The sequence below is a fragment of the Tursiops truncatus genome, chromosome 6 (assembly GCF_011762595.2).
Source record: "Tursiops truncatus isolate mTurTru1 chromosome 6, mTurTru1.mat.Y, whole genome shotgun sequence".
Taxonomy (NCBI): domain Eukaryota; kingdom Metazoa; phylum Chordata; class Mammalia; order Artiodactyla; family Delphinidae; genus Tursiops; species Tursiops truncatus.
This window is the reverse complement of record NC_047039.1, coordinates 80,220,789-80,247,252: the sequence shown is the minus strand read 5'-3', so window position 1 is coordinate 80,247,252 and position 26,464 is coordinate 80,220,789. Positions and strand designations below refer to the sequence as shown.

Below are 26,464 nucleotides of genomic sequence, written 5' to 3'. Positions count from 1 at the left end.
ATATATAATTCATATGTATTAGATACTTTAATTCTTGCAGGAGAGAGGGTATTATCTCCATGTTTATGGATGAGGAAAATGAAACACAGAGGACCACACTCCTTGGCCTGAAATTTGGAGCCTTCAGTGATCTTGCTCCAATTTACCTCCCTCTACTCCCTTTCATGTTATCCATGGTCAAGGCTAATGAACTAGGCCCTCTTACTTAAGTGTGCTCTAGATTTTCCTACATCCCGGATGTTGCCTATACCTGGATTTCTTCTGAAACGTATTTCCTCTTATCCTACACGTCAAAGTCTTCCCTCTGCTCCAAGGGCCAATTCCACCTCCTCTGTTAAGTTTTCCTGGGTTCCCACCATCACTGACCCTGCAAGTGACCCCTTCCTGCACAGTTTCACATCTGGGCTTCTTTTTAACTTGAGTTACTGCCGTCCATTTCAGGGTTTCTCTCTCCTCCAGTTAAAATGGAAGCTCTCTGAGGGCAGGAAACATGTCTGATGGATTACAACAGACGACAGTGTTGAAACTCATGGGGTTTCTTTCTAAAACAGGGAACTTTGATTAGAAAAAATATTAATCCTCCTGGACTAAACTTCTTTAAGGAAGTGTCTGTGTGGTTGTTTTCTGAAAGATCAGGGTGATTTCTGCTCCAGCATTACGTTAGTAGACTTGAATTTTCTTTGCTCTTATCTTCCGTTTGAACGACAGACCTCACAATGATAATTTAGCAAGGTTTGTCTTGTTTTGTCTGCCTGAGGCTTGACGCAGCAACACCAGCAACCTCTGTACCTCCCCAAAACCCTACAATGGGAGTGCCACACTCACCCTCTCCAGCCTTAAGCCACCTTCCCAAAGGAACTGCTGTGGACCTTTCCATTTGGAAGGGCAACCTCCCAGTCCAGTGCACTAAGGTTTTAGTCATCCCTATTTTGGTAATATCACACACAGAATGGTGCTGGGGACCAGTGAGTTACATTCATTTACTGACGCCTGGGTCAGGCCCCATTCTGGATCCTATTAGAAAGGAGAAAGCTGACATGGCCTTTATCTCTTTATTCTATCAACATATGTTTGAGCCCCTACGCTACACCAGGAACACTTTGCAGCACGCAGCTCACTCGTACAGTCTGTCTTCTCCATGGGCCACAAGCCCCACGAGTGCGTGCAGCATACTTGTCTGGCTCATCACTGCACCTTGACTTCAGTGCAGTGCCTGGCACATAACAGCTATCCTGTAAATATCTGTTGTAGAACTGAATGGGGTTTGAATCTGTCTCACCCACTAGAGAAAACAAGAGCCCCTCAAGAGTAGGGGAGCCCTTGTCAGCACAGGACCTGGCTCAGGTGAGATACTCAAGGAGTGTTTATTGAGTTGGCTGGATGGCCCAGTGTGGAGGTCCAGCGTGGGCCACACCTGACCAGGGCATGGGTTGGGGTGTGAACTCTGGGTTCTTTATGGGTTCCCATCTGTCTTGCTATGGGAACTGTGGCTCTTACTTTCTACTGTGACCTCTGCTCCTTACTTGTGGCTTTGGGGACTGAACAATTAATTGTGTAAAAGCTAAAAATAGAGATCTGACTCCATGAGGCTGCCATACAACAGCCAGTTCTAAGCACTTAACACTAGTTGTATGCTCAAAAAGGTGCTGTGAGGGGACATGACCCATGCTGAAACTGGGTTTCCTACTGAAACAGTATCAAATGGAGGGATTATGTTCATTATCAAGGGATTGATACTCAACTTTTCCTAAAAAGGTCCACAAGTGTGATGCTTAACCAGCTATCATGGCACTTATATAAAGTTCCTAGGCTGTGCACCAGCCACGCCTGTGATTGGTTGGTGAGGCATGAATGAGGGATTGGCTTGTGGGGTCACGAGGAATCAGCTGGAAGACTCTCCTCGGAGAGAGGTTGGGCCTGACATGAGTAGCTGGAAAGATGGACGGAGAAGGAGACTGTATAGAGTAAGAAGGCTCTCAGAGGCTGGGTCATGGGAAGACAGCCAGGTGATGCTTACTGTAAGGGCCATGAGTTGCTAATGTGAATTCAATGACGGAGCTGGGCAGGCTGGGGACTTGCTGAGCTGCTGGTAGACTGAGGGCTGCCCACAGAGAGGCAGTGCTGCACACTGGTCATCACTATTGCTCGAGTGAAGCCAGTGGTGATTCTGGTTTGGTTAAGCCCAGGGATTCCAGTCACCATTAGACCACAGAACATCAGAGCAGACAGCGACTAAGAACTCATCCAGGTTAATCTCACTGCTTCCAATTTTATGACGAGGAAACTGGGGCCTTGAGAGGAGGTCACAAGTTATCAGAGCTCAAAAAGGCACATGTCCTTGTGACAACATCTGATTAGCAATATGTTTACACTGGTCTGTTATGTTTAAAAGGCTAACTTATGTTTGGTGGACATACTTGGGGGACGTAAGTGAAAATCTGTTAGGACTATTCGCTAATGTGTACAGGGCTGAACTCTGATATGAAGCAGGTAACTCAGAGGGAAGGAAGTGATGGTCTGGTTTCTCCACAGGAAATCCTTCCTTTGCACGTGTACCCACCTTCTGTCCTCATTCGGGCTGCCACAGGGCATTTCCAGAGAGGACCTTCCCTCAAGGGAATAAGAGATAGGAAGCTCCTGGTCTCTGACCTGCCCTGGGTCCCCAGCACCATTCCAGTGGCCCCCCAGAGATCTCCCCTTTCCTTTTGTCTCTGGTGATCCTTCTATACCTCCCTACTCCCCTCAACCCTATTCCCTTATTCTTGGAAAAGCCTTCTCCATCGAAAGGGAGGCACTGAGGATACCATTTCCTCACCTTGCTCACCTGTCTACACACCTGCCTTCAACTCCTTTCAGGCATCCTTCTGGAGACATCCCTTCCCTCCTCCTTGAGTGCCATCAATTGAGTTTTCTTCTGTCCTCCAACATCCTCTTTTCAGCACCTTCCTGTCAACAGCAACCAGGCAGAGTCCACTGTCCTGTTAACCTTTCATAGCCAAGGGTTTACAAAGAGATGTACATTTTCTCCTCTTCCCAGCTGCTCATTCCCTCCTCAGTGCACTGTGGTCTGGCTTCTTGGCCCACCACTATCTCGGAACTCCTTTGGTAAAGATCTCCAAGGAGCTACACGTCCCCAAATCTGAGAGATGCTTTTCAGTTCATATGTTTATTTACCCAACATATATTTCACAGAGGAATTCAGGTATGAGAATATATGCAAGATGAGAAATTATAAATAATTAAAATAGCCTTAAGAAAAGTATAAATCAGAATGCAGATTCAGAGAAGAATAACAGATGAAATACTGCATCCCCCTATAAAACTCAGGGAATAAAAACAACGTGCAGCATGGTAGAAGCAATTCCTCTTACAGTTCTTGGGGGTGTGTAGTGGGTTGGATAGTGTTCCCCTCAAAGATATATACAAGTCTTAATCCCCAGTACCCATGAATGTGAACTTAACTGGAAATAGGGTCTTTGCAGAGGTAATTAAGGATCTTGGATCCTTGAGACCATCTTGGCCTTAGGATCGGCCCTAAAGCCAAGGCACATAGAAACATAGAGGAGAAGATGGAGGCAGAGAGTGGAGTTATGTGTGGAAGCATCAAGGACTGCCACCAGAATCTGGGAGAGAGGCAGGGAACAGATTTACCCTCAGAGCATCAAGAAGGAACCAACTGGCAGAACAGAGCTGGAGGTATCATGCTTCTTGATCACAGACTATACTACAAAACTACAGTAATCAAAACAGTATGGTACTGGCACAAAAACAGACACATAGGTCAATGGAACAGAACAGAGAGCCCAGAAATAAACCCACATACTTATGGCCAATTAATCTATGACAAAGGAGGCAGGAATATACAATGGAGTAAAGGTAGTCTCTTCAATAAGTTGTGCTGGGAAAACTGGACAGCTACATTTAACAGAATGAAATTAGAACATTCGCTAACACCATATACAAAAATAAACTCAAAATGGATTAAAGACCTAAATGTAATACTGGAAACCATAAAACTCCTAGAAGAGAACATAGGCATAAATTGTAGCAATATTTTTTTGGATCTGTCTCTTTAGGCAAGGGAAACAAAAGCAAAATAAACAAATGGAACCTTTGCATAGTAAAGGAAGCCATCGACATAAAATGACAACCTACTAACTGGGAGAAAATACTTGCAAATGATATGACTGGTAAGAGGTTAATATCTAAAATATATAAACAGCTCATACAATTCAATATCAAAAACAATCAACCCAATTAAAAAATTGACAGAAGACCTGAATAGGCAGTTTTCCAAAGAAGACTTACAGATAGTCAACAGGTACATGCAAAGATGCTCAACATCACTAGTCATCAGAAAAATGTAAATCAAAAAACCACAACGAGATATCACCTCACACCTGTCAGAATGACTATCATCAAAAAGACCACAAATAAAAAATGTTGGCAAGGATGTGGAGAAAAGGGAACACTTGTACACTGTTGGTACGAATGTAAATTGGGGCAGCTATGATGGAAAACAGTATGGAAGTTCCTCAAAAAACTAAAAATAGAACTACCGTATGATCCAGCAATTCTACTCCTGGGTATATATCCGAAGAAAACAAAAACAGTAATTCAAAAAGATACTTGCACCCCAATGTTCATGGCAGCATTGTTCACAATAGCCAAGATGTGGAGGCAACCTAAGTGTCCATCAACAGATGAATGGATAAAGAAGATGTGGTATATATATATACAGTGGAATACTATTCAGCCATAAAAAGAATGAAATTTTGCCATTTACAGCAACATGGATGAACTTGGAGGGCATTATGCTAAGTGAAATAAGTCAGACAGAGAAAGACAAATACTGTATGATATCACTTATATGTGGAATCTAAAAAATACAACAAACTAGTGATCATAACAAAAAAGCAGCAGACCCACAGATACAGAGAACAAACTAGTGGTTACCAGTGGGGAGAGGGAATGGGGGAGGAGCAAAATAGGGAAGGGGATTAAGAGGTACAAACTACTATGTATAAAATAAGTAAGCTACAAGGACATATTTTACATCACAGAGAATATGGCAAATATTTTATAATAACTTTAAATAGAGTATAATCTATAAAAATTTTGAATCACTGTTGTATACCAGAAACTAATATAGTATTATAAATCAACTATACTTCAATTTTTAAAAAATTAAAAAAAAAAGGAACCAACTCTACTGACATCTTGACGTTGGACTTCAGGCCTCCAGGACTGTGAAAGAACAAATTCTATTGTTTTAAGTCATCTAGTTTGTGCCCCAGGAAATGAGTATGGGCTACATCCTTGCTTTTTCATATCTCCATGCCTTTACTGACAAGATTCCTTCTCCTTAAAGGGCTCTTCCCTTTCGTTATGCTGGAAATTTTTTATTCTGTTATGAACACCCATTGGAAGTCCTGGGCAAGAGAGGTCCTGCCCAGTCCCCTTGACTCTCCTTGACAGGACGACCCATATCCATCCCTGCGCTCCTCACCTGTATGACAAAGTCATTTTTGTGTTTGTCTCTTCAATTGCTTGTTAGTCCCTGAGCCTTGAGATTTCTTAGTAAAGTCAACCTTAATCAATACTACTACCGGCACAAAAAGGGTCCATGGCAAACATCTGTTGACTAAATAACTCAAAAAGCAATAAGAATACCAAAGGATTAATGTTGTCTGTGGTGGTCATAAAAGTGGAATAGGATATTCTGGAAGGAGGCAACAGCATAGGTAAAGCATGACCTAATCATTTATCCAATGGGTCTGGAAGGGTGAAGGAGGCAGAGGAGAAAGAGGAGTGAAAAACTGCAGAAGATAAGCTGGGAAGGCTTTAAATGTTAGGGCAGGAAGTTAGACATCAGCCTCTGGGCCATGGTCCCCGAATGCTGGTGCAGATTTTCACCAGCATGCCTCTTAGATACCTTTCCTACCACTTAGGCCTGAGAGGTCAGCTACTGCCCTCCCCCAGGCCCCAAAAGTTGGACATGTGCCTTGTGATCAGTCTCCTTCTTAGCACCCCCATGGGCAAAGCAGGAAACAAAACTGAGGATGGCCTGCGGACTACTGATCCTTGGCCTTGCCCTTCTTTTTTATTTCCAGAATATTCCCAATTCAGTGAAAAAACATTAAAATGTTTCCAGTAGATTACGAATGAAATTAGACTTTTGTTTTGACATATATATACATCTGTGAAACTATCCCTCAATCAAGATAATGAAGGTATTCACCACCCCCAAGTTTCCTTGTGTCCCTTTGTAATCTTCCTGCCCTACCCAATCATCCCCACCTCCAGGCAACCATGGATCTTCTGTTACTATAATTTGCATTTTTTGCAGTAATTCCATTGTCAATTTGACCTTATTGGGTGCTGCATATTTTTTTATTCCTATAAATAATCCTGAGCTTTGTTCTTGGAATTGGTGAAGTTATTTGGAAACACTCTGACTCTCTCAGGTCTTGTTTTTAAGCTAGTTAGGCAGAACCAGAGAAAAGTTTAGACCAAGTTTAGACCAAAAACTCTTCTGAGTACTGTAGTCACTGCTGCATGAACTATGAGGTTTTCCACTCTGACTGGTGAGAACAGAAACTATTCTTGGCCTTGTGTGAGCTCCAGATACAGTTCCCTCTAATCCTTTCAGGTGGTTTCCTCACACATATGCACTGACCAGTACTTAGCTGGGGACCCTCTGCACATAGATCTCTGGGCTCTCTCTCTATGCAGCTCTCTCCTTTCTGGTAATCCAACCTGCAAACTCTAGCTATTTTGGCTTCTCCAGGCTCCCAGCTCTGTTTCCTCAGTGAGGCTCTTCTTGGGTTTCCCCTCCTTGCTCCACAATTGGGAAACCCTCCATGCAGTCAGCTGGGGCAGTCAGAAGGCCATCTTTCAAAGTTCATTGTTCTTCCTTGTCTATGTTCAATGCCTTGAAAACTGCTTCACATATATATATATTTTTTACTTTTTTTTAAAATTAATTTTTTTATTTTTTGCGGTACGCGGGCCTCTCACTCTTGTGGCCTCTCCCGTTGTGGAGCACAGGCTCCAGACGCGCAGGCTCAGCGGCCATGGCTCACGGGCCTAGCCGCTCCGCGGCATGTGGGATCTTCCCAGACCGGGGCACGAACCCGTGTTCCCTGCATCGGCATGCGGACTCTCAACCAATGTGCCACCAGGGAAGCCCTTCCCATATATTTTTACATTATTTCAGGATGGAGGGTAAATCTGATCCCTGTTACTCCAGTGTTGGCTGGAAGTGGAAATTCCTGAAACTACTTTTGATAAAGACTTATGATATATGCTGCAATAAATTTGATATTCTGGGCTCTTTCATTTTGCACTGTCATATATGGGTACCACAAGCTGATAAACTCTTATTGAGAAAATGAGTACATATAGTACATCAAAATGAAGTTGTATTTTCTGCATTCAAAAATTAAAAAAAATTTTTGATGTATGACTGCCAAATATTCTTTTGTGGTAAGGGCTGTTCTGAGTTTACGGTTATAGATGATGTTTTTCATTCATATTCCTGTGTCTCTGTCAGGAGGCTCCTTCTCACTGCCCAAACCCACTTTTGTCTAGAGCCAGAGTTGATTGGGAAAGGCTCCTGGAGCAGCTCTTAAACAATGGCTGATTTAAAACAAGACAAAAAATGATATAGACACACATATCCTTTACCCCTGATCAGGGCAACTTTGAGGTGTGGCCCCTGCTGTCTCTAGTGTTCCCTTGGGATTCTGAGAGCTACCCTCTGTGGGACCCTGATTTGATAAGGAATCCAGTTTGGATTCTTTCTCTTCTCTTCCCTGTCCCACTTCCCCACTCCCTTACTGTGTTTTATTGGAAACATTTCCCAGTAAATCACTTTAAAAGCTGATTTATTTCACAATTGTTAGGACGGGTATGTATACACAAGACATTGCACCTTCGGTTTTCCATTTATTTTGCTCTTTACAAAATTCTCTTAACAGAAAAAATTTCAATTCCCTGGAAGACTGTAAAAGGCCCTTGGAACAGTTCTTTGCTCAAAAGGATAAAAAGTTTTGGTAAGATGGAATTATGAAGTTGCCTGAAAAATGGCAGAAAGTAGTGGAACAAATCGGTGAAAACACTGTTCAATAAGGTTCTTGGTTAAAATGAAAAATGTGGCTTTTAGTTTTACTTAAAAACCAAAGGAACTTGTGGCCAACCCAATACGATGTCCATCATATACATTAAACATACATTAAATGCACCTGAAACTTAAGTTGTTCTCTCTGGATAGCACAACTCTGAAACAGCTTCATCACATGAAGTGATTCTCTGCATGACAGGCACTGCATGTCTTCCAATGGTTGGTACTTTTTGAAATGTTAATAAGTCACCCCTAGGGGCCTGTGCTGGACTTGGGTCCTGGTGTCTACAACCTACTGACATTCTTTCTTTAAAAAATAAATTTCTTTATTTTTTGCTGCGCTGGGTCTTTGTTGCTGCATGTGGGCTTTCTCTAGTTGGGGAGAATGGGGGCTACTCTTCCTTGTGGTGCGCGAGCTTCTCACTGCAGTGGCTTCTCATGTTGCGGAGCACGGGCTCTAAGCACGTGGGTTTCAGTAGTTGTGGCACACAGGCTCTAGAGCGCAGGCTCAGTAGCTGTGGCCCATGGGCTTAACTGCTCCACGGCATGTGTGATCTTCCCGGACCAGGGCTTAAACCCGTGTCCCCTGCACTGGCAGGCGGCTTCTTAACCACTGCACCACCAGGGAAGCCCCCTACTGACATTCTTAACCAATCAAATGTTCCATTAGATAGTCTCCAACCCTGCCCACCACACTGCCCCCTGCCTCAATTTACTCCCTTTGTTCTCACACCACAATTCTCTATTTATTGCGACACAGCTAACACCCCAGACTGGTGCTCTAGCATTTGTATCCATGCCTCCTGGTTATACCAGTAAGTAATTCCCCTCAGCTGGCTGAGCGGCCAGTAGCCTTGTCCCACCACAAAGGGGACCAAATGGTCTGTAGATATTCATGCCATGAAACTAGAGGCCCTTATTTCAGATGAGTGGGACATACCCCACCAAACTCTCAAACACCAGCACAGTCTGATGAATGTCTAAGCTTTACAAGATAAGGGTACATCCTGTCAGATGTGGAAGGCAACCTGCACCCACTTCTTCTAGTGAGAATTCCTTTTGAGAAAGGGGTTGGGGCTTCAATTAGGGTTTCTCAACCTCAGCACTACTAATATTTTGGGCTGGTTAATTCTTTGTTGTAGGAGACTGTCTTGTGCATTGTAGGATTCTAGCAACATTCCTGGTCTCTACTCACTAGATGCCAGCACTACCCTCTAAACAGTGAACACCCAAAATGGTAAAGATCAGGGGATCAAGATAGTGATGAAGGAATGATTCTATTATTTTGTACGTAATCTTTTGTTGGCAGAAGAATTTTCAGTTGTTTCCTATGAGCAGCTTCGTTCTGTATCTTTTATCAACAGATTATTGGTATACTGTTAACCCTGTCTCTCCTTACAAACACAGCTCATATCAATCTTTTCCCTGCAGCACTAACAAATAACGTTTCTTTGCCCATCAGAGTGGCAAAGAGAAAAAGGAATGAAAATATTCCATGTTATTGTGGGAGTGGGGAGATGAACACTCTCATGCACTGCCAGGAATGTAATTTGCAACATGTACTAAAACTGGCATGAAATATATGCATGTTTTTTGACACATAAGTTCTGTTTTATATGGAATAACTGGAAAAGATACGATATGTGTAGAGGGATTCTTTTTTTTTTTAATAATGAAAATCAGAAGCAACCAAAAAAGTCAACAACAGAGAGCTGATTAAATAAATTATGGTATAACTATATAATAGGATATCATGTAACCATTAAAAATGATGTAGATATATGTTTGATCAAAAAGAAAGATTTTCATTATTAAGTGGAAAAACAGGCTACAAAACAATATATTTATGTATAGAAAAAAGCCTGGACAGATAGACACTAAGAATTTTAACCATATCTTTGGGTAGAAGAATCAAGTATGATTTTTATGTTAAAACCATTTTCCCCCTTTGGTAGCAATACTTATATCAGACAAAATAGACTGTATTGAGACTGTAATGAGAGACAAAGAAGAACACTATATAATGATAAAGAGACCTAGCCAACAAGAAGATATACAATTGTAAATATATATGCACCCAACATAGAAGCACCTAAATATATAAAGCAAATATCAACAAACATAAAGGGAGAATTTGAAAATAATACAATAACAGTAGGGGACTTTAACACCCCACCTACATCGGTGGAGAGATCATCCAGACAGAAAATCAATAAGGAAGCACTGGCCTTAAATGACACATTAGATCAGATATATATATATATGATATATATGTGTGTGTGCACGCGTGTATGTATAAAACTTTACTTCCAAAAGCAGCAGAATACACATTCTTTTAAAGTGCACATGGGGCGTGGGGGTGGAGGAAAAAAAATAAAGTGCACACAGAACACTCTTCAGGATAGATCACATGCTAGGCCACAAAACAAGTCTCACTAAATTTAAGAAGACTTAAGTCATACAGGCATCTTTTCTGACCACAATGGTATGAGACTAAAAATCACCTACAAGAAAACTGCAAAAAACACAAACATGTGGAGGCTAAACAATATGCTACCGAACAGCCAATGGATCACTGAAGAAATCAGAGGAAGTTTAAAAATACCTGGAGTTAAATGAAAATGGAAACAAAATGATACAAAAATCTATGGGATGCAGCAAAAGTAGTTCTAAGAGGGAAGTTTATAGTGGTACAAGCCTACCTCAGGAAACAAGAAAAATCTCAAATAAACAACCTAACCGTACATCTTAAAGGAACTAGAAAAAGAACAAACAAAACCCAGAGTTAGTAGAATAAAAGAAATAATAAAGATCAGAGCAGAAATAAATGATATAGAGACCAAAAAAACAATAGAAATGATCAATGGAACTAAGAAAGATAAACAAAATTGATAAACTTTAGCCACATTCATCAAGAAAAAAACAGATAAAATCAGAAAGAGAAGTTATAACTGACATCATCAAATGGACAACCTAGAAGAAATTAATAAATTGTTAGAAATATATAATCTCCCAAGACTGAATCAGGAAGAAATAAAAAATATGACAGACCAATTACCAGTAATGAAATTGAATCAGTAATAAAAATAAACCAAAACAAAGAAAAACCCAAAAATCTCCCAACAAACAAAAGTCCAGGATCAGATGGCTTTACAGGTGAATTCTACCGAACATTTAAAGAAGAGCTAACACCTATCCTTATCAAACTATTCCAACAAACTAAAGAGGAAGAAATGCTTCTGAACTCATTCTATGAGGCCAGCACCACCCTGATACCAAAACCAAAGACACTACAATAAAAAGAAAATTACAGGCCAATATCACTGATGAACACAGATGCAAAAATCCTCAACAAAAGATATTAGCAAACCAAATTCAACAGTACATTAAAAGGATCATACATCATGATCAAGTGGGATTTATGCCAAGATGCAAGCATGGTTCAACACCCACAGATTAATCAATGTGATACACTACATTAACAAATTGAAGAATAAAAATCATATAACAGATGCAGAAAAAGCTTTTGACAAAATTTAACATTTATTTATTTATCTATTTTTGGCCATGTCACACAACTTGCAGGATCTTAGTTCCCCAACCAGGGACTGAATCCAGGCCCTGGCAGTGAAAGTGCCGAATCCTAACCCCTGGACTGCCAGGGAATCTCCACAAAGTGAGTATAGAGGGAACATAACATAATAAAGGCCACGTATGACAAGCCCACAGCTAACATCATACTCAACAGTGAAAACCTGAAAGCATCTCCTCTAAGATCAGGACAAAGACAAGGATGCCCACTCTTGCCACTTCTATTCAACAGAGTACCAGAAGTCCTAGCCACAGCAGTTAGACAAGAAAAAGAAATAAAAGAAACCTAGATTGAAAAGGAAGAAGTAAAATTTGTTACTGTTTGCAGATGATATGATACTATACATAGAAAATCCTAACAATGCCACCAAAAAACTATCAGAACTACTAAATGAATTCAATAAAGTTGTGAGATACAAATTAATATACAGAAATCTTTTGTGTTCCTATATACTAACAATGAACTATCAGAAAGAGAAATTAAGAAAACAATCCCATTTAAAACTATAACAAAAAGAATAAAATACCTAGGAATATATCTAACCAAGGAGGTAAAAGATTGTACTTGGAAAACTCTGAGACTCTGATGAAGGAAACTGAAGATGACACAAACAAATGGAAATATATACTGTGCTCATGGATCAGAAGAATTAATATTGTTAAAATGACCATACTAACTAAGTCAATCTACAGATTGTAATCCCTATCAAAATACCAATGCCATTTTTCACAGAACTCGAACAAATAATTTTAAAATTTATATGGAAACACAAAAGACCCCAAATAGCCAAAACCATCTTGAGAAAGAACAACAAAGCTGGAGGTATCATGCTCACTGATTTCAAACTATACTGTAAAGCTACAGTGATCAAAACAGTACAGTACTGGCACAAAAACAGACACACAGATCAATGGAAGAGAAGACAGTGCCCATAAATGAACCCACATTTACATGGTCAATTAAGCTACGATAAAGGAGGAAAGAATATACAATGGGGAAAAGACAGCCTCTTCAATAAACGGTGTTGGGAAAACTGAACAGCTACATGGAAAAGAATCAAACTGGACTACTTTCTCACACGATATACAAAACTAAACTCAAAACAGATTAAACAGTTAAACATAAGACCTGAAACTGTAAAACTTCTAGAAGAAAACATAGGCAGCATGCTCTTTGTCATTTAGCCATATTTTTTTGGATGTCTTCTCAGTAAGGGAAACAAAAACAAAAAATAAATAAGTGGGACTGCATCAAACTAAAAAGCTTTTGCACAGCAAAGGAAGCTATCAACAAAACAAAACGGCCACCTACTGATTGGGAGAAGGTATTTGTAAATTATATATTAGATAAGGGGTTAGTATCTAAAATATAGAAAGAACTCATACAACTCAATATTAAAAAAAAAAACCCGATTAAAAAATAGGCAGAGGACCTGAATAGACATTTTTCCAAAGAAGACCTACAGATGGCCAACAGGTACATTAAAAGATGCTCAACATCACTAATCATTAGGGAAATGCAAATCAAGACCACAATGAGATATCACCTCACACCTGTTACAATAGCTATTATCGGAAAGATAAGAAATAACAAGTTGTTGGCAAGGATGTGGGAAAAAAGGGAACTCTCATGCACTGTTGGTGGGAATGTAAATTGGTATAGCCCCTATGGAAAACAGCATGGAGGTTCCTTAAAAAATTGAAGATAGATATGATCCAGCAATTCCACTTCTGGATTTTTTTTTTTTTTTTTGGCTGCACCATGTGGCTTCTGGGATCTTAGATCCTCTACCAGGGATTGAACCCAGGCCCTTGGCAGTGAACGTGAGGGGTCCTAACCACTGGACCGTTAGGGAATTCCCCTATTTGTATATTTTTCTAAAGAAAACAAAAACACTAATTTGAAAACACTATGTTCAGTGTAGCATTATCTACAAGAGCCAAGATATGGAAGCAACCTAAGTACCCATGAATAGACGAATGGATAAAGGTGTGATACAGACACACACACACACTGTGGAATATTACTCAGCCATAAAAAAGAATGAAATCTTGACATTTGCAACAATACAGATTGACCTAGAGGGTTTCATGCTAAGTGAAATAAATGACAGAGGAAGATGAATACCATATGATTTCACTTATATGTGGAATAAAAAACAAAATATAGAAATAGGCATAACAAAGCATAAACAGACTCATAGAGAACAAACTGGTGATTGTCAGAGGGGAGAGAGGTGGGGGGAATGAATGAAATATATAAGGGAGATTAAGAGGTACAAACTTCCAGTTATAAAATAAATAAATCACAGGGATGTAATGTACACCGTAGGGAACATAGTCAATAATATTGTAATAATTTTGCATGGTGACAGATGGTAAGTAGACTTACCATGGTGATAATTTTGTAATGTATAAAACACTGAATCACTTTATAAATTATGTTGTATACCTAAAACTAATATAATTGGTAAGTCAATTATAATTCAATTTTTAAAAAAAGGTACAAACTTCCAGTTAAAAAATAAATGAGTCATGGGGATGAAATGTACAGTATGGTGAGTACAGTCAATAATATTGTAATAACTTTGTATGATGACAAATGGTAACTAGAAAAAAATTTTTTAAATATTTTTCCCCCTTAAAAAGAATATGTACTCCTTGTATAACATAAAAATAAAGAGCTGATCATAAGCACTGTTAATAGCATGGTTCTGAAATAATAGGCACTGTCAGTAGCATGGTCCATGAAAGCAAGGCTTTCCATTGAGAAAATGGGAGACGGTTTCTCTGTGCTCTAAGAAAGCCAAACATGAATCAAGCTAGAATCCAGGAAAGGAGCTACTCAGGCTGTTTCTTTCTAATCAAAGTGGGACCAGAGGCAAAAGATGTTTAGAGTCTTCTCAATCTTAGCAACTATGTGTATCCTTATTGTTTGGGACATCTCCTTTTCTCTTAACCACATTTATCCATTTAAAGTCTTATTTGATTGTCAAATCACTAAATATTTTAAACTCCCCATTCTTGTATGGAAAGTTAGTGTGTGAGTAGACTGACTAACTGAACACTTGGTGTAAGAGCCAGGTGCCAGGGGGAATGAAGAGGGAATGGAGCAGAAGCTCCTCTTGTGTTTCTGTTCTTTCCTTATCATCCTAATGCCCCAAAGTGAAGTAGCTCAGCCTCCTTTCCTATCTGCATATAAATGCATGGACCTGAAGGGTAAATTATACCCCAGAACAAAATGTTTGTCTAATAAAAAAAAATAAAATTTGGGAGGAAAAAGAAGATAATGTGCAGAAACAAATAGAAGAAGAGCTTCATTTCTTCCCTCCTCCAAACAATTTTCTAAGTATGAAAGGCAATCCCACTTCTGCCTTGAAAGCAGAGGTCCTCAGATCTGAAGGAATGCTAGTCACACCACATCAGTAATAAGCCACACCTGTCCCAGGTTCTACTAAGAAATAATGCCAATTATCTCAAGGCTTACCACTCTATGAAGCCATTTTTCATGGCTGCCACTTTTAGCAGGGTATTAAAAGACTGTGCCCACTTACCTTAGGGTCAGAACAATCCCAGTAGATGTTAGGAAGCCAACCACCAACACACAACGAATGCTTGACACTTAGCTGAAAGCTGGGCAGCCACAGGGAAGGTGGTAAACTAAAGACACCAAGTCTGATTCTAGAGGAGAGATTCTCCCTTGCCCTCCAAAAGAAAAGAGAGCTAATCCTACCAGATATACAGCAGACTGTGTACTTCATAAAGAGGAAAACACAAATTTAAGATTCCAATTGTTGGAGAACATGGAGAAACATTTTGTTACTCCATCTCATTTTATTCTGGCATAAAGCTAGTGCTTGGGCACAGTAAGGGCATTTGACCCCAGTTTATAGAGATTTTATAACTTACTTGTCCAACCCAAGTACACCCTTTGTCACTACTCAAACTCTCATTGTCTTTTTACATAGTAGACAAATTTATTTACTCTATTTCAGACATTTTATTTTTCTTATTCTAACATTAGGCTCTGATAAGTACAAAAGGTTCACAAGTATAAAAACTTCTGTGTAACTCTGTGGTAGTTAAAAAACCCAAGAGAACAATTTTTTTTTTTTTTTTTTTTGTGGTACGTGGGCCTCTCACTGTTGTGGCCTCTCCTGTTGCAGAGCACAGGCTCCGGACGTGCAGACTCAGCGGCCATGGCTCATGGGCCCAGCTGCTCCGCGGCATGTGGGATCTTCCCGGACCGGGGCACGAACCCATGTCCCCTGCATCGGCAGGCGGACTCTCAACCACTGTGCCACCAGGGAAGCCCCCAAAACAATTTTTTAAGTTGGATGATATTCATCTTAAATATCTGAGGGACAGTCTTCCTCAAGTACGGCTGTAAAAATGGTAAAAATGACTTCCTTGTGATTAAGTTAAAATTTTTGATGACTCTTTTCACTTGTTTCAGGAAATCTGTTTCTCAGCATTTACTCTGGATGGATTCCTTACTTGTATTTTGCTCTAAAACCCAATTCCCTGTCTCTTCAGTGCTTCAATGACGACACCCTCATTTTCAGCCTGTGATACGCTGACCAAAGTAAGATTCTGACACCAGCTTCAGAAGCAAGAAAAGCCAGATTTAGATATATAGTTATTATCCTTTCCGATATTAAAAAAAAAAAGGAATGCTGAAAAAGTGATGAATTTTTCATATTAGCATTAATTTATCTTCTTGCAAGGATTTAATTTTCATACACTGCATACATTTAATGAGCTTTTTTATTTTTTCAAAATATTAAAAAAATTTTTTTGTATGAAAAGATTAATTCTTCCTATCCCTAGGGTACTGAGTGAATAAAAATGACATCCTGGAACAGGGGAAGTCCGAGTTTATCTTTGTTTTCTTACCTAATAACCTGTTGGACACAGAGAACTGAGATCTCCAAGGACTTTGTTCAATAGCTCTAGGTATGGCTGAGATTAAAAAAACAAAAACAAAAACCTCATTTCATTTAATCATAGGTAATACAAATATTGCCAGGATGTTGTAGACATGAAGACCAAACACTGGGAAGCCAAATCAGAAGCTAACTCACAGCTTAGACTTTTTTTTCCTCTGCTTAATGAGAAATAAATTATCATTGCCATCATCCTCCAAACAGCTCTCCTTTTTCTTATGCCTGACCCTCCTGCCCTCTCTGGGCAGCCTGTCTTCTCTTGGCTTGTGGTAATGCAATGAGTGGTGAAAGGGCTTGTGAGGCTTCTGGGTTTTGACAGTGCCAGGAGAAAAGTGGACTTTGGGGCCCCTGGGGTAGTCCTCATCCACTTCATGACACTTGTCAGCCTTCCTGTGCTTCTCACGCTCTCTGCTGGTCCTGTTCATGGCTTCTTTTTGGGTTTCTTTCTTTTCTTGAGGCCATGTGTTACTTCTCCATGAGGCATGGCTCTTCCTCATATCACGGTGGGGCCTCTTATCTGCTGCTTCCATATGAGGCCTCTTGAACTGCCTTGGAAAGTCCCCATTCTTCTGAAGTTCTGGAAAACATAAAGTATTTCTGCATATTCAGCAACTCCATGCAGAGCTTTCATTGGTCTGTAAATAACTTAGCAGAGAGGGAAGCCAGACATTTAAATGCATTAATGATATGACATTCTAAAGAGCCCTTACTAAGGTAAAAAAATCACTCACTAAAAACTCAATGGTTGTAGTTCTATATTTCTAAACATGGAAAACATCCAGAAATCCAATGATACTTATTTTGTTCAATACAGTTTAACTAGGTTCAACAAGGGAGACAGGGACCAGTGAGAGCAGTAATCACGTCAGCTTTGTGAAAAGTCACGTGTGACCAATTCAAGTTCCTGCAGTGAGAAAGAGACAGCCCTTGATGATAAGGTGAAGCAAGATGTATAATGTGGCCTTTTGACAGTTTCATATGACATTTCAATTATACTCTGAAGATAAAGTCTGGCCACAGTACTTATAGGTGGATGCCATACTGGACAGGAGATTATTCCTCCAGATTATTCCTCCAGAGTAGAGATCACTGGCTTAGAGACTGAGTGTGCACATGTGCACACACTTGTGTATCTAAGAGGTTTAAGTGCCAGATTTGATGTTATATTTTATCAGGATTTGGCACTCTTACTGTAAGCGTCTGATGGTAGTGATTCTGATGGGATAAGTGGGAGATGAGGTTACAGTGAGGGATGAAAACTAAGGTCAACAGAACCTTGAAAGATTAAAGAAGTCACCAATAAAAAAATGGGACAGAGTGAGAAGTAGTATACTTAGGGCACAAAACTGAATTCTAGAATATAGAGCAAAAGTAAGTATCCATAATTACTTATAGACTTCAGTATAAAATATAAAGTCCAATATAGTGAGTCTCAAAGTGGATCTGTGCCACAGAGTTGCTGATATAACTAATTAAAAAGGAGAACAAAGGATATTTCCCTGATTATAAAAGTTATAAATGCTCATTAAAGAAAAGTTGGGAAATACAGAAAAGTACAGAGAAAATAACAGAGAAAGCATCCACAACCCTTTAATCCAGAGATGCCATTTTGGTGCATTTCTTTGTAATCTTTTAAAAATTTACTTGTCTAATCATTATCTTCTTGTACTATAATTTCTCTACATAGAGAGATAAAATATGCAGAAGTTGAGAGGTAATTCCTCTACTTTCCTCCAAAATTACTATCTTCGTTTTGAAAGGACCTGAACTCAGAGAGAGTCTGGAAGAGAATAATGAAAAGGCCAAGGGTCAACAATGTATGAGTTAACTTGAAAAATATAGAACTATTTGGTCCTGAAAGCAAAAAAAGTAACTTTGTAAACCACTGTGACGCATACGGCAAGAAAGAAGAGTGGCAGAGAAAATAAGCCTAAATTATAAAATAATTTGGTGAGAAAGAACATTATGTTAGCAACAGCAAATAAAGAAATGGAGGGTGGCTGTGGATCTGGAGCTCTGTTCATAATGATGGCCAACAAAAAATGACTTCTTTGGGGAAGCTCCAGGAATCATCTAGCAGGGCAAGCTTTTCTTTGCTTGAAAAAGACTAGAGATATAAAGAGGGAGAACATAATTATTTGTCTAAAAGAAAAATCTCAAAGGAAGCTTTGAAAACTCTGCATGCATAAATGGATATAAGTATTTTCTGGACATTTTCTAAAATGATCATTATGTGAGAAAAATGTTCATGGTGAATAGATTAAAACACAGGATTTTGGAAGTGGGTGCTTGATTTCTGGAGATCAAGAAAGTTCCAGTTTCGGGCTTCCCTGGTGGCGCAGTGGTTAAGAATCCACTTGCCAATGCAGGGGACACGGGTTCGAGCCCTGGGCTGGGAAGATCTCACATGCCGTGGAGCAACTAAGCCCGTGCACCACAACTACTGAACCTGCACTCTAGACCCCACGAGCCACAACTACTGAAGCCTGCGTGCCTAGAGCCTAAGCTCTGCAACAGGAGAAGCCACTGCAATGAGAAGCCCGCGCACCACAACAAAGAGTAGCCCCCACTCGCCGCAACTAGAGAAAGCCCACGTGCAGCAACGAAGACCCAACACAGCCAAAAATAAATAAATTAAATAAATAAATTTTTAAAAAAGAAAAGAAAAAAAGAAAGTTCCAGTTTCTATAGTAACTATTAAAAACATTTTCTGTCCTAACCAAAGGCCCACAAAGCAGTTTGCAAAGACAGTGCAAAAAAAGAAATTAAGGAACTATTGCAAAGGTGATTTAGTAAGAAATCTAGTAACATACCTTTCACTTTTCGTTTTATTCTCTGATCTCTCTCCCGGATTTCGTATTTATCATCATAGTAGTAGATGAATGGAGATGTTGGAAAGGTCTGGCTAAACATTCGTCTTTCTGTACATTCCTGCAAATTGTATTTGAAATTATGATGTCACAAGGTCACACTGTTCAGACAACTTTTTTTGTAAGACTATGGACCACTGTAATTAGTGACGAGCCCCCATTGCTGATACTCACACTGTGGCTGCAGGATGTGGTCTTGCTGGGACACTGGGAGGATCAGCCAAACACCCGATCGTGCTTACATGCTAGTCTTTCAGGCTTGGATTTTCTTCCTTTATTTCTTTACCTACAAAACCCTTCTTATCTTCTTTAAATCTTCCCTGCCAACCCTCTCCCCCAGCAATGCCTTGTTCCTCTGTTGCAGGGTTTATTTTATTTAAAATTATGTTTTATCAGCTCTTTGCTTGTCTGTCTCTTCTAACAGCCTTCCATCAAGGGTTTCTCCTTTTCTTCTTCTCTTCACATTTACACCCTCAATGTGGGGGTAAATTCTTAGCCCTTTACTCCTTTTCATCCACACAAGTAGTTTTTTGCAAGCTTATTTTAAGCCAACACTCACTGCTCACAAGGGCAGTGATTCTTATGGTGGGGAGCAGGGTGGTGGTGGGTTGTGCCTAGCTTGAAAATGTTCCTAGGTAATTCTGAAGGAAACCTCTCTTCTCTTTGCTCCCCCTACTCAAGAAGAGATCATTCCTCTCACTCACCCCAGGACAGCTCCCTACTCTCCTGACTCTGGCCTTCTGGTAGCTGCTACTTTCCAAATCCAAATCCTTGGCCTGACCCACATCCCATGTAGTAGGCTTTGTTTATCCTGGTCTGTGACACATATCCATTCAGCTTGTCTCAAACCAAATAATGTCTTTCATTTAAAAGAGGCTTCATTTTGGAACTTTCCGCTTCTGTCTTCTGCCATCTTGCCTAAAATTTATTATAAACGTTCAGTGCTTCTTAGTTAGGTACTGAAGAAAATTAAACTACAAGTATCCCCTGCTTTTAAAAAGTTTGCTTTATACTGCTTCACTTTTATGAAAGACCTGTTTTCACTAGCAGAAAGAAATATGAAGAGGATTTTCACCTTTACAAGAAAAGGTGAAAAGTGAAAATAGTGTTTAGCATTTGTTTTGCAGCAACCATATAGAGACAGTGAGCACCCGGAGCAGTGAGAGTGGCACCACCAAGCTCCTCCCCCAGGAACTACACTCAGCATTTCGGCATCAAGCCACCATAGCTTTGAACTGTGTCTGTGAGCATCTGTGCTTTATCTCCATTTATTTTTTGCATTCGTTAGAAAGATGTGTTGTAAGGTAACTGCTGCTTTGCTTTACAGCTACTTTGGCTTAGGAAAGGTTTCACAGGAACGCTCTACTTTCAGATAATGGGGAAAATCTGTACCTCTTAGGAAGAAAGTATGTGAAATATCTGCATAGAATTCAGCTGATTTATCATAACTTTGTCATTATATACTCAACTTGTAATTCTTTTTTTTTCTTAACATCTTTATTGGAGTATAATTGCTTTATAATGGTGTGTTAGTTTCTGCTTTATATCAAAGTGTATCAGCTATACATATACATACATCCCCATAACCCCTCCCTCTTGTATCTCCCCCTCACCCTCCCTATCCCACCCCTCTAGGTGGTCACAAAGCACCGAGCTGATCTCGCTGTGCTATGCGGCTGCTTCCCACTAGCTATCGATTTTACGTTTGGTAGTGTATATATGTCCATGCCACTCTCTCACTTCATCCCAGCTTACCATTCCCCCTCCCCGTGTCAAGTCCATTCTCTACGTCTGCGTCTTTATTCCTGTCCTGCCCCTAGGTTCTTCAGAACCATTTTTTTTTTTTTAGATTCCATGTATATGTGTTAGCATACACTATTTGTTTTTCTCTTTCTGACTTACTTCACTCTGTATGACAGACTGTAGGTCCATCCACCTCACTACAAATAACTCAATTTCGTTTCTTTTTATGGCTGAGTAATATTCCATTGTATATATGTACATCTTCTTTATCCATTCATCTGTCGATGGACACTTAGGTTGCTTCCATGTCCTGGCTATTGTAAATAGAGCTGCAATGAACATTGTGGTACATGACTCTTTTTGAATTATGGTTTTCTCAGGGTATATGCCTAGTAGTGGGATTGCTGGGTCATATGGTAGTTCTATTTGTAGTTTTTTAAGGAACCTCCATACTGTTTTCCATAGTGGCTGTATCCATTTACATTTCCACCAACAGAGCAAGAGGTCAACTTGTAATTCTAAGATACTTGACCAAACTGGCCACCATACACTTAGAAACATAATTTGTAGATTTTAAAAACTAGGAATCATTCTAAATATACACTAAGTATAGAAAATGAAGTAATGGAAATCTGTACCTAACCATTTAGCTTTATCAAATCAACATTTACCCTTAATTTAGTTGTTTCCCCCTAAGCATTAACGATATAATGAGATCCTCCGTCTAACTCTCCTTCCCACTTCCCATTCATCTCCTTCCCTTTCCAGAAGCTGCCATGGTCTTAAAGTTGGTCCCTGCCATTCTCATGTTTTAATACTCTTACTATTAATAAATATTCCAATAAACAATAGTATAACTTTGAAGTGTTCAGATTTCACAAAAATGGTAACATTCTGTAGATATTTTGAAGTATTTTTAGGTTATAATAGTTTCACAGACTAAGGTGAGTGGTGTTCTTTGGATTATCTATCTGAATAGATAAGGTTTGGTAACACTTGACTACAAACCTACCTGGGTCTGGTATATTTTGGTGGGGAGAATTCTGATTATTAATTCAGTTTCTTTAGTGGTACTGGTTCATCTAAGTTTGTTCTTCAATCATTTTGATTAATTTATATTTTTGCAGAGAATTATTTATTTTAGTTGCATTTTCAGATTTAACATTGAACTTTATTTTTTGTTTGTTTTTTGGCCATGCAGCATGCAGTATCTTAGTTCCCCCACCAGGGATCAAACCTGTGCCCCCTGCAGTAGAAGCACAGAGTTTTAACCACTGGACAGCCAGGGAAGTCCCTAACATTGAACTTTATGAAGTTTATACAGTATTCTTTAAGTAAAAAATTATACTGTATTTTAAGCTATTTACACTTTTTCACTCATTGTTTATTTGTATCTTTTCCTTTTCTTTGAGCAGTTTTTCCAGAAGTCTCTTTTCTTTTGAAAAGAAAATGTTTTCAAAGAACCAGCTTTTGGTTTTGATGATGCTATTAATCATGTTTTCTATTTCAGTAATTTTGGTTGTTATCTTTATAATTTCCTCCTTCCAACTATCTTCAGATTTAACCTGTTGTTGAGTTTCTGGATCTTTTTGGGCTTTTTTGGGTGTTGAAAGTTATAAGGCAAACCTATAGGGTAACATAAAGAATTGCTTTTATAAATCACTATCCATGGTGGCACCAAGTTTCCAGAAGAAATGATACCCATAAAAGATCTAGGGGCTTCCCTGGTGGCGCAGTGGCTGAGAGTCCGCCTGCTGGTGCAGGGGACACAGGTTCGTGCCCCGGTCCGGGAAGATCCCACATGCCGTGGAACGGCTGGGCCCGTGAGCCATGGCTGCTGAACCTGCGCGTCCGGAGCCTGTGCTCCGCCAACAGGAGAGGCCACAACATGAGAGGCCTGCGTATCGCAAAAAAAAAAAAAAAAAAGATTTGGGTCGAAGATTCTACTATGGTTTGAATGTTTGTGTATCCCCCCACCCAATTCATGTGTTGAAATCTAAACCCCAAGGTGATGGTATTAGGAGGTGGACCCTTTGGGAGGTGATTAGATCACAAGGGTGGAACTCTTGTAAAAGAGACCCCACAGAGCTCTCTAGCCTCTTCCACCATGTGAGGACACAGCAAGAAAGTGCCATCTATGAGGAAGTGGCCCTCACAAGACACTGATTCTGCACCATGGTTGTGGTGAGAAATAAATTCCTGTTGTTTGTAAGCCACTCAGTCTATGGTAGTTTGTTTATAGCAGCCTGAAGAGACTAAGACAGATTCTATAGAATATTAAGAGCAAATTACAATTACAAAAAGGTACTAGAGCTCTTGATACATTCCCAGCGCCCCACTCATCCTGGAGTAGTCTCTTTACATGGTAAGTACTGTTTCCTATTGCAGTTTGCCTCATATGGAGCTGCTTATGATTGTCCCTGCCTCCCCAGTTACAGTGAGTGGAATTAGGGAAGGGCGATGCCACATTCCCCTTAGAGTGTCTTTCACATGAAGAAGCTATTTATTAACATCTATAGAGCTGAAGTTCTGAAACTGAAGGGGAGGGGCCCGCAGACAGCTGTAACTACCTGCCCAGTCTCCTATTTGGATCCTATACAGTCTAGACTGATGTGGCTCTACAGAGCTATACAGTACTATAAACACTTTCCAAAGCTAAATGTAAATTATATTTTGATTATCCACATCGCTGGTCCCCTCCATTAGCACAGACAATTGATAGTTGGCTATATAATTTATCTACTATTCTGGATTAGCCACACCACTGATCTTCTTCATTAGTGTGGATAATCTAGAGTTCTTCATCTATGGCAGCAATGAGGCTGCCAAATTTGCTTTATGGTAAATTAAAAATTATCTAAATCTAGATTTCAGGGATAAGTTCCAAATGCTTTTAATATATTTCCTATCTACATTAACAGGAGTGACTAGTAAGCAGTATGTGTCCAACTCTAACTGTTTTTCCTTAATTGAACAAACATAAATGCTAAAATTATACCCTTTTGCTTTAAAGAGGTAAGCAAGCATAAATTGTACATCTGTGTGATTCGTGTGGCAGTGGACTGCTTATGTGAATATGTTCGCTAAACAACATCTGAGTTTTGGCAACAAGGAGGAATACACAGAGCAGTAAAAGATCTAGAGATGATAATTTTGCAAAAACAAGGTATTCTCAAACTAGCTTTTCAGTGTGATTTCTATAGAAGTGAGGTAATTATACTGCAAGGTCCCTCCGTCTGTATCCCCATACTATGGATCTGATCACATTGGAAATACCAAATCAGTACTGAGAGCTCTCCCTGTACAAATTCTTTGCTTTGGAAATAAAGAAACTGGAGACCAGGGAGAAAAAGCGGGTTGTTTTAAGTCACATGGTTAAGTCAGTAGTAGAGCAAAAATTAAAACTGAGGATCAGAGCTCCATCCTCTCTTTCATATTCTATCCCTTCACTCCACGGTCCTGCTGTCCCAATGTGGAAGAAAAACTCCATCTGTTGATGGACTCTGTCCCACACTTTTTCTTCTCCAGACTTTTTGTCTCTCCCCGTATCGTACAGCTCTGTCCCCAAGGTCTGCACTGGTGAAGTGCCATGGTCAGAACTCAACACGTGGCCTGCAATACCGTTCCATCCTACTGCTCACACCTCTATCCATTTTGTAGACTCCCTACCTCTGTGTGCTTTCCACCTCCTGTCATCAGATCTGACTTGATATTAGTATATTTTGGTTTCTAGGCTATTAGAAGCCTATCTGGAGACTGGGAGTGTATTTCTCCATAGAAATTTTCTACTTCTTGTGCCACTGCCTTTCCTCCTCTGTCTCAAGATTCCCAGAACATATGGGCTGTGAGTCTATTCTGATTGCATCCTGTCTCTGGGATGAACTGTTGCTGTTTCATGCTTAATGAGATAACTGGCTAGGAGACTCACTCCCACCTCAGAGCAGCAAGTTTCTGCTTTGACACCTCAGTATCTAGAACACACACAGTTTGGCCCTTTCAGTTAGGGTTAGGAAATATGCAGGTTGGATAGGGAATTGGGGCATTTGTGGGGTAGGCAGGATGGCTGATGATGCAGCACCTCTGTCTTTCCACTAGCGAGTGTCAGGGTTTGCATGTGAGTGGTAAAGATTTAACTGAACACAGTACCGGGGAAAACCAGAGACACTGGAGAACTATATAGAAAATCTAAAAATCACGATTTGGCTGGGTCAAAGTACTAGTAATCCTAAGAACTCGTGAGAACTGTAACCATTCTATTGACTACTATTATTTGTCTGAATGATTCTATGAGCTGTATTTGTTTTAGACTAACATGCATGTAAACTTAAAACATTTAGAAGAATGTGCTCTGACAGATCTGTTACTCTGGTAGGGACAGAAGTAAATCAGTTGAAAATATATTAAGTCTTACTTCAAGATATTAGTTTACAAAAGAAATGTGTTCAGAATTACTCGGGCTCATCTTTCAGCAACCACTCCTGAACAACAGAACGCTTTATGCCCAAATTCCACTTAAACTTACATGTCCGTAATGGCCTTCTTGCCCGCAGTTGTAGCAATACACTAAGGCTGATTGTCCAGAAGGGGTCTTTGGCTTTTTGGGTGGTCCAGGTTTGGTCTGCAACATGAATATTTGTGAAGATTTAGTGAATGTCAGAAGAAAATTAAAACCTCATTCTTTCCAAAAGAACTTTAAAAATATATCCTCAAGGTTTTTATTTATTTATTTTTGGCTGCATTGGGTCTTCGTTGCTGTGCACAGTCTTTTCTCTAGTTGTGGCGAGCGGGGGCCACTCCTCGTTGCGGTGCGGGGGGGTCTCTCCTGTTGCAGAGCACGGGCTCTAGGCGCGTGGGCTTCAGTAGTTGTGGTGTGCAGGCTTCAGTAGTTGTGGCTCGCAGGCTCTAGAGCACAGGCTCAAGTATCTGTGGCGCACAGGCTTTGTTGCTCTGCGGCATATGGGATCTTCCCGGACCAGGGCTCGAACACGTGTCCCTTGCCTTGGCAGGTGGATTCTTAACCACTGTGCCACCAGGGAAGTCCCAGGAGGCAGTATTTCTAAGGAATCACTTACCTAACAAAAGTTCTTGGGACTTCCCTGGTAGCGCAGTGGGTAAGAATCCGCCTGCTAAGGCAGGGGACACGGATTCGAGCCCTGATCCGGGAAGATCCCACATGCCACAGAGCAACT

General features: G+C 40.1%; 1 protein-coding gene across 5 annotated transcripts in view; it reads right to left on the bottom strand.

Annotated features, from left to right (window-relative positions):
- ZCCHC7 (zinc finger CCHC-type containing 7) overlaps positions 1-26,464 on the bottom strand; it is a 298,145-nt gene that overhangs the window by 43,547 nt on the left and 228,134 nt on the right. For 4 of the 5 annotated variants that reach the window (XM_033858289.2, XM_033858287.2, XM_073806305.1 and 1 more), the window contains exons 7-9: positions 25,798-25,893; positions 19,476-19,593; positions 7,873-17,239 (exon numbers count right to left, since the gene is read on the bottom strand). In XM_033858289.2, coding sequence (XP_033714180.1) covers positions 16,797-17,239; positions 19,476-19,593; positions 25,798-25,893 — 657 coding nt within the window. In that variant the 3' untranslated portion in view covers positions 7,873-16,796. Of the gene's footprint in view, positions 1-7,872; positions 17,240-19,475; positions 19,594-25,797; positions 25,894-26,464 lie in introns of those variants that run through there. The other variant, XR_012332595.1, reaches the window with a different exon arrangement.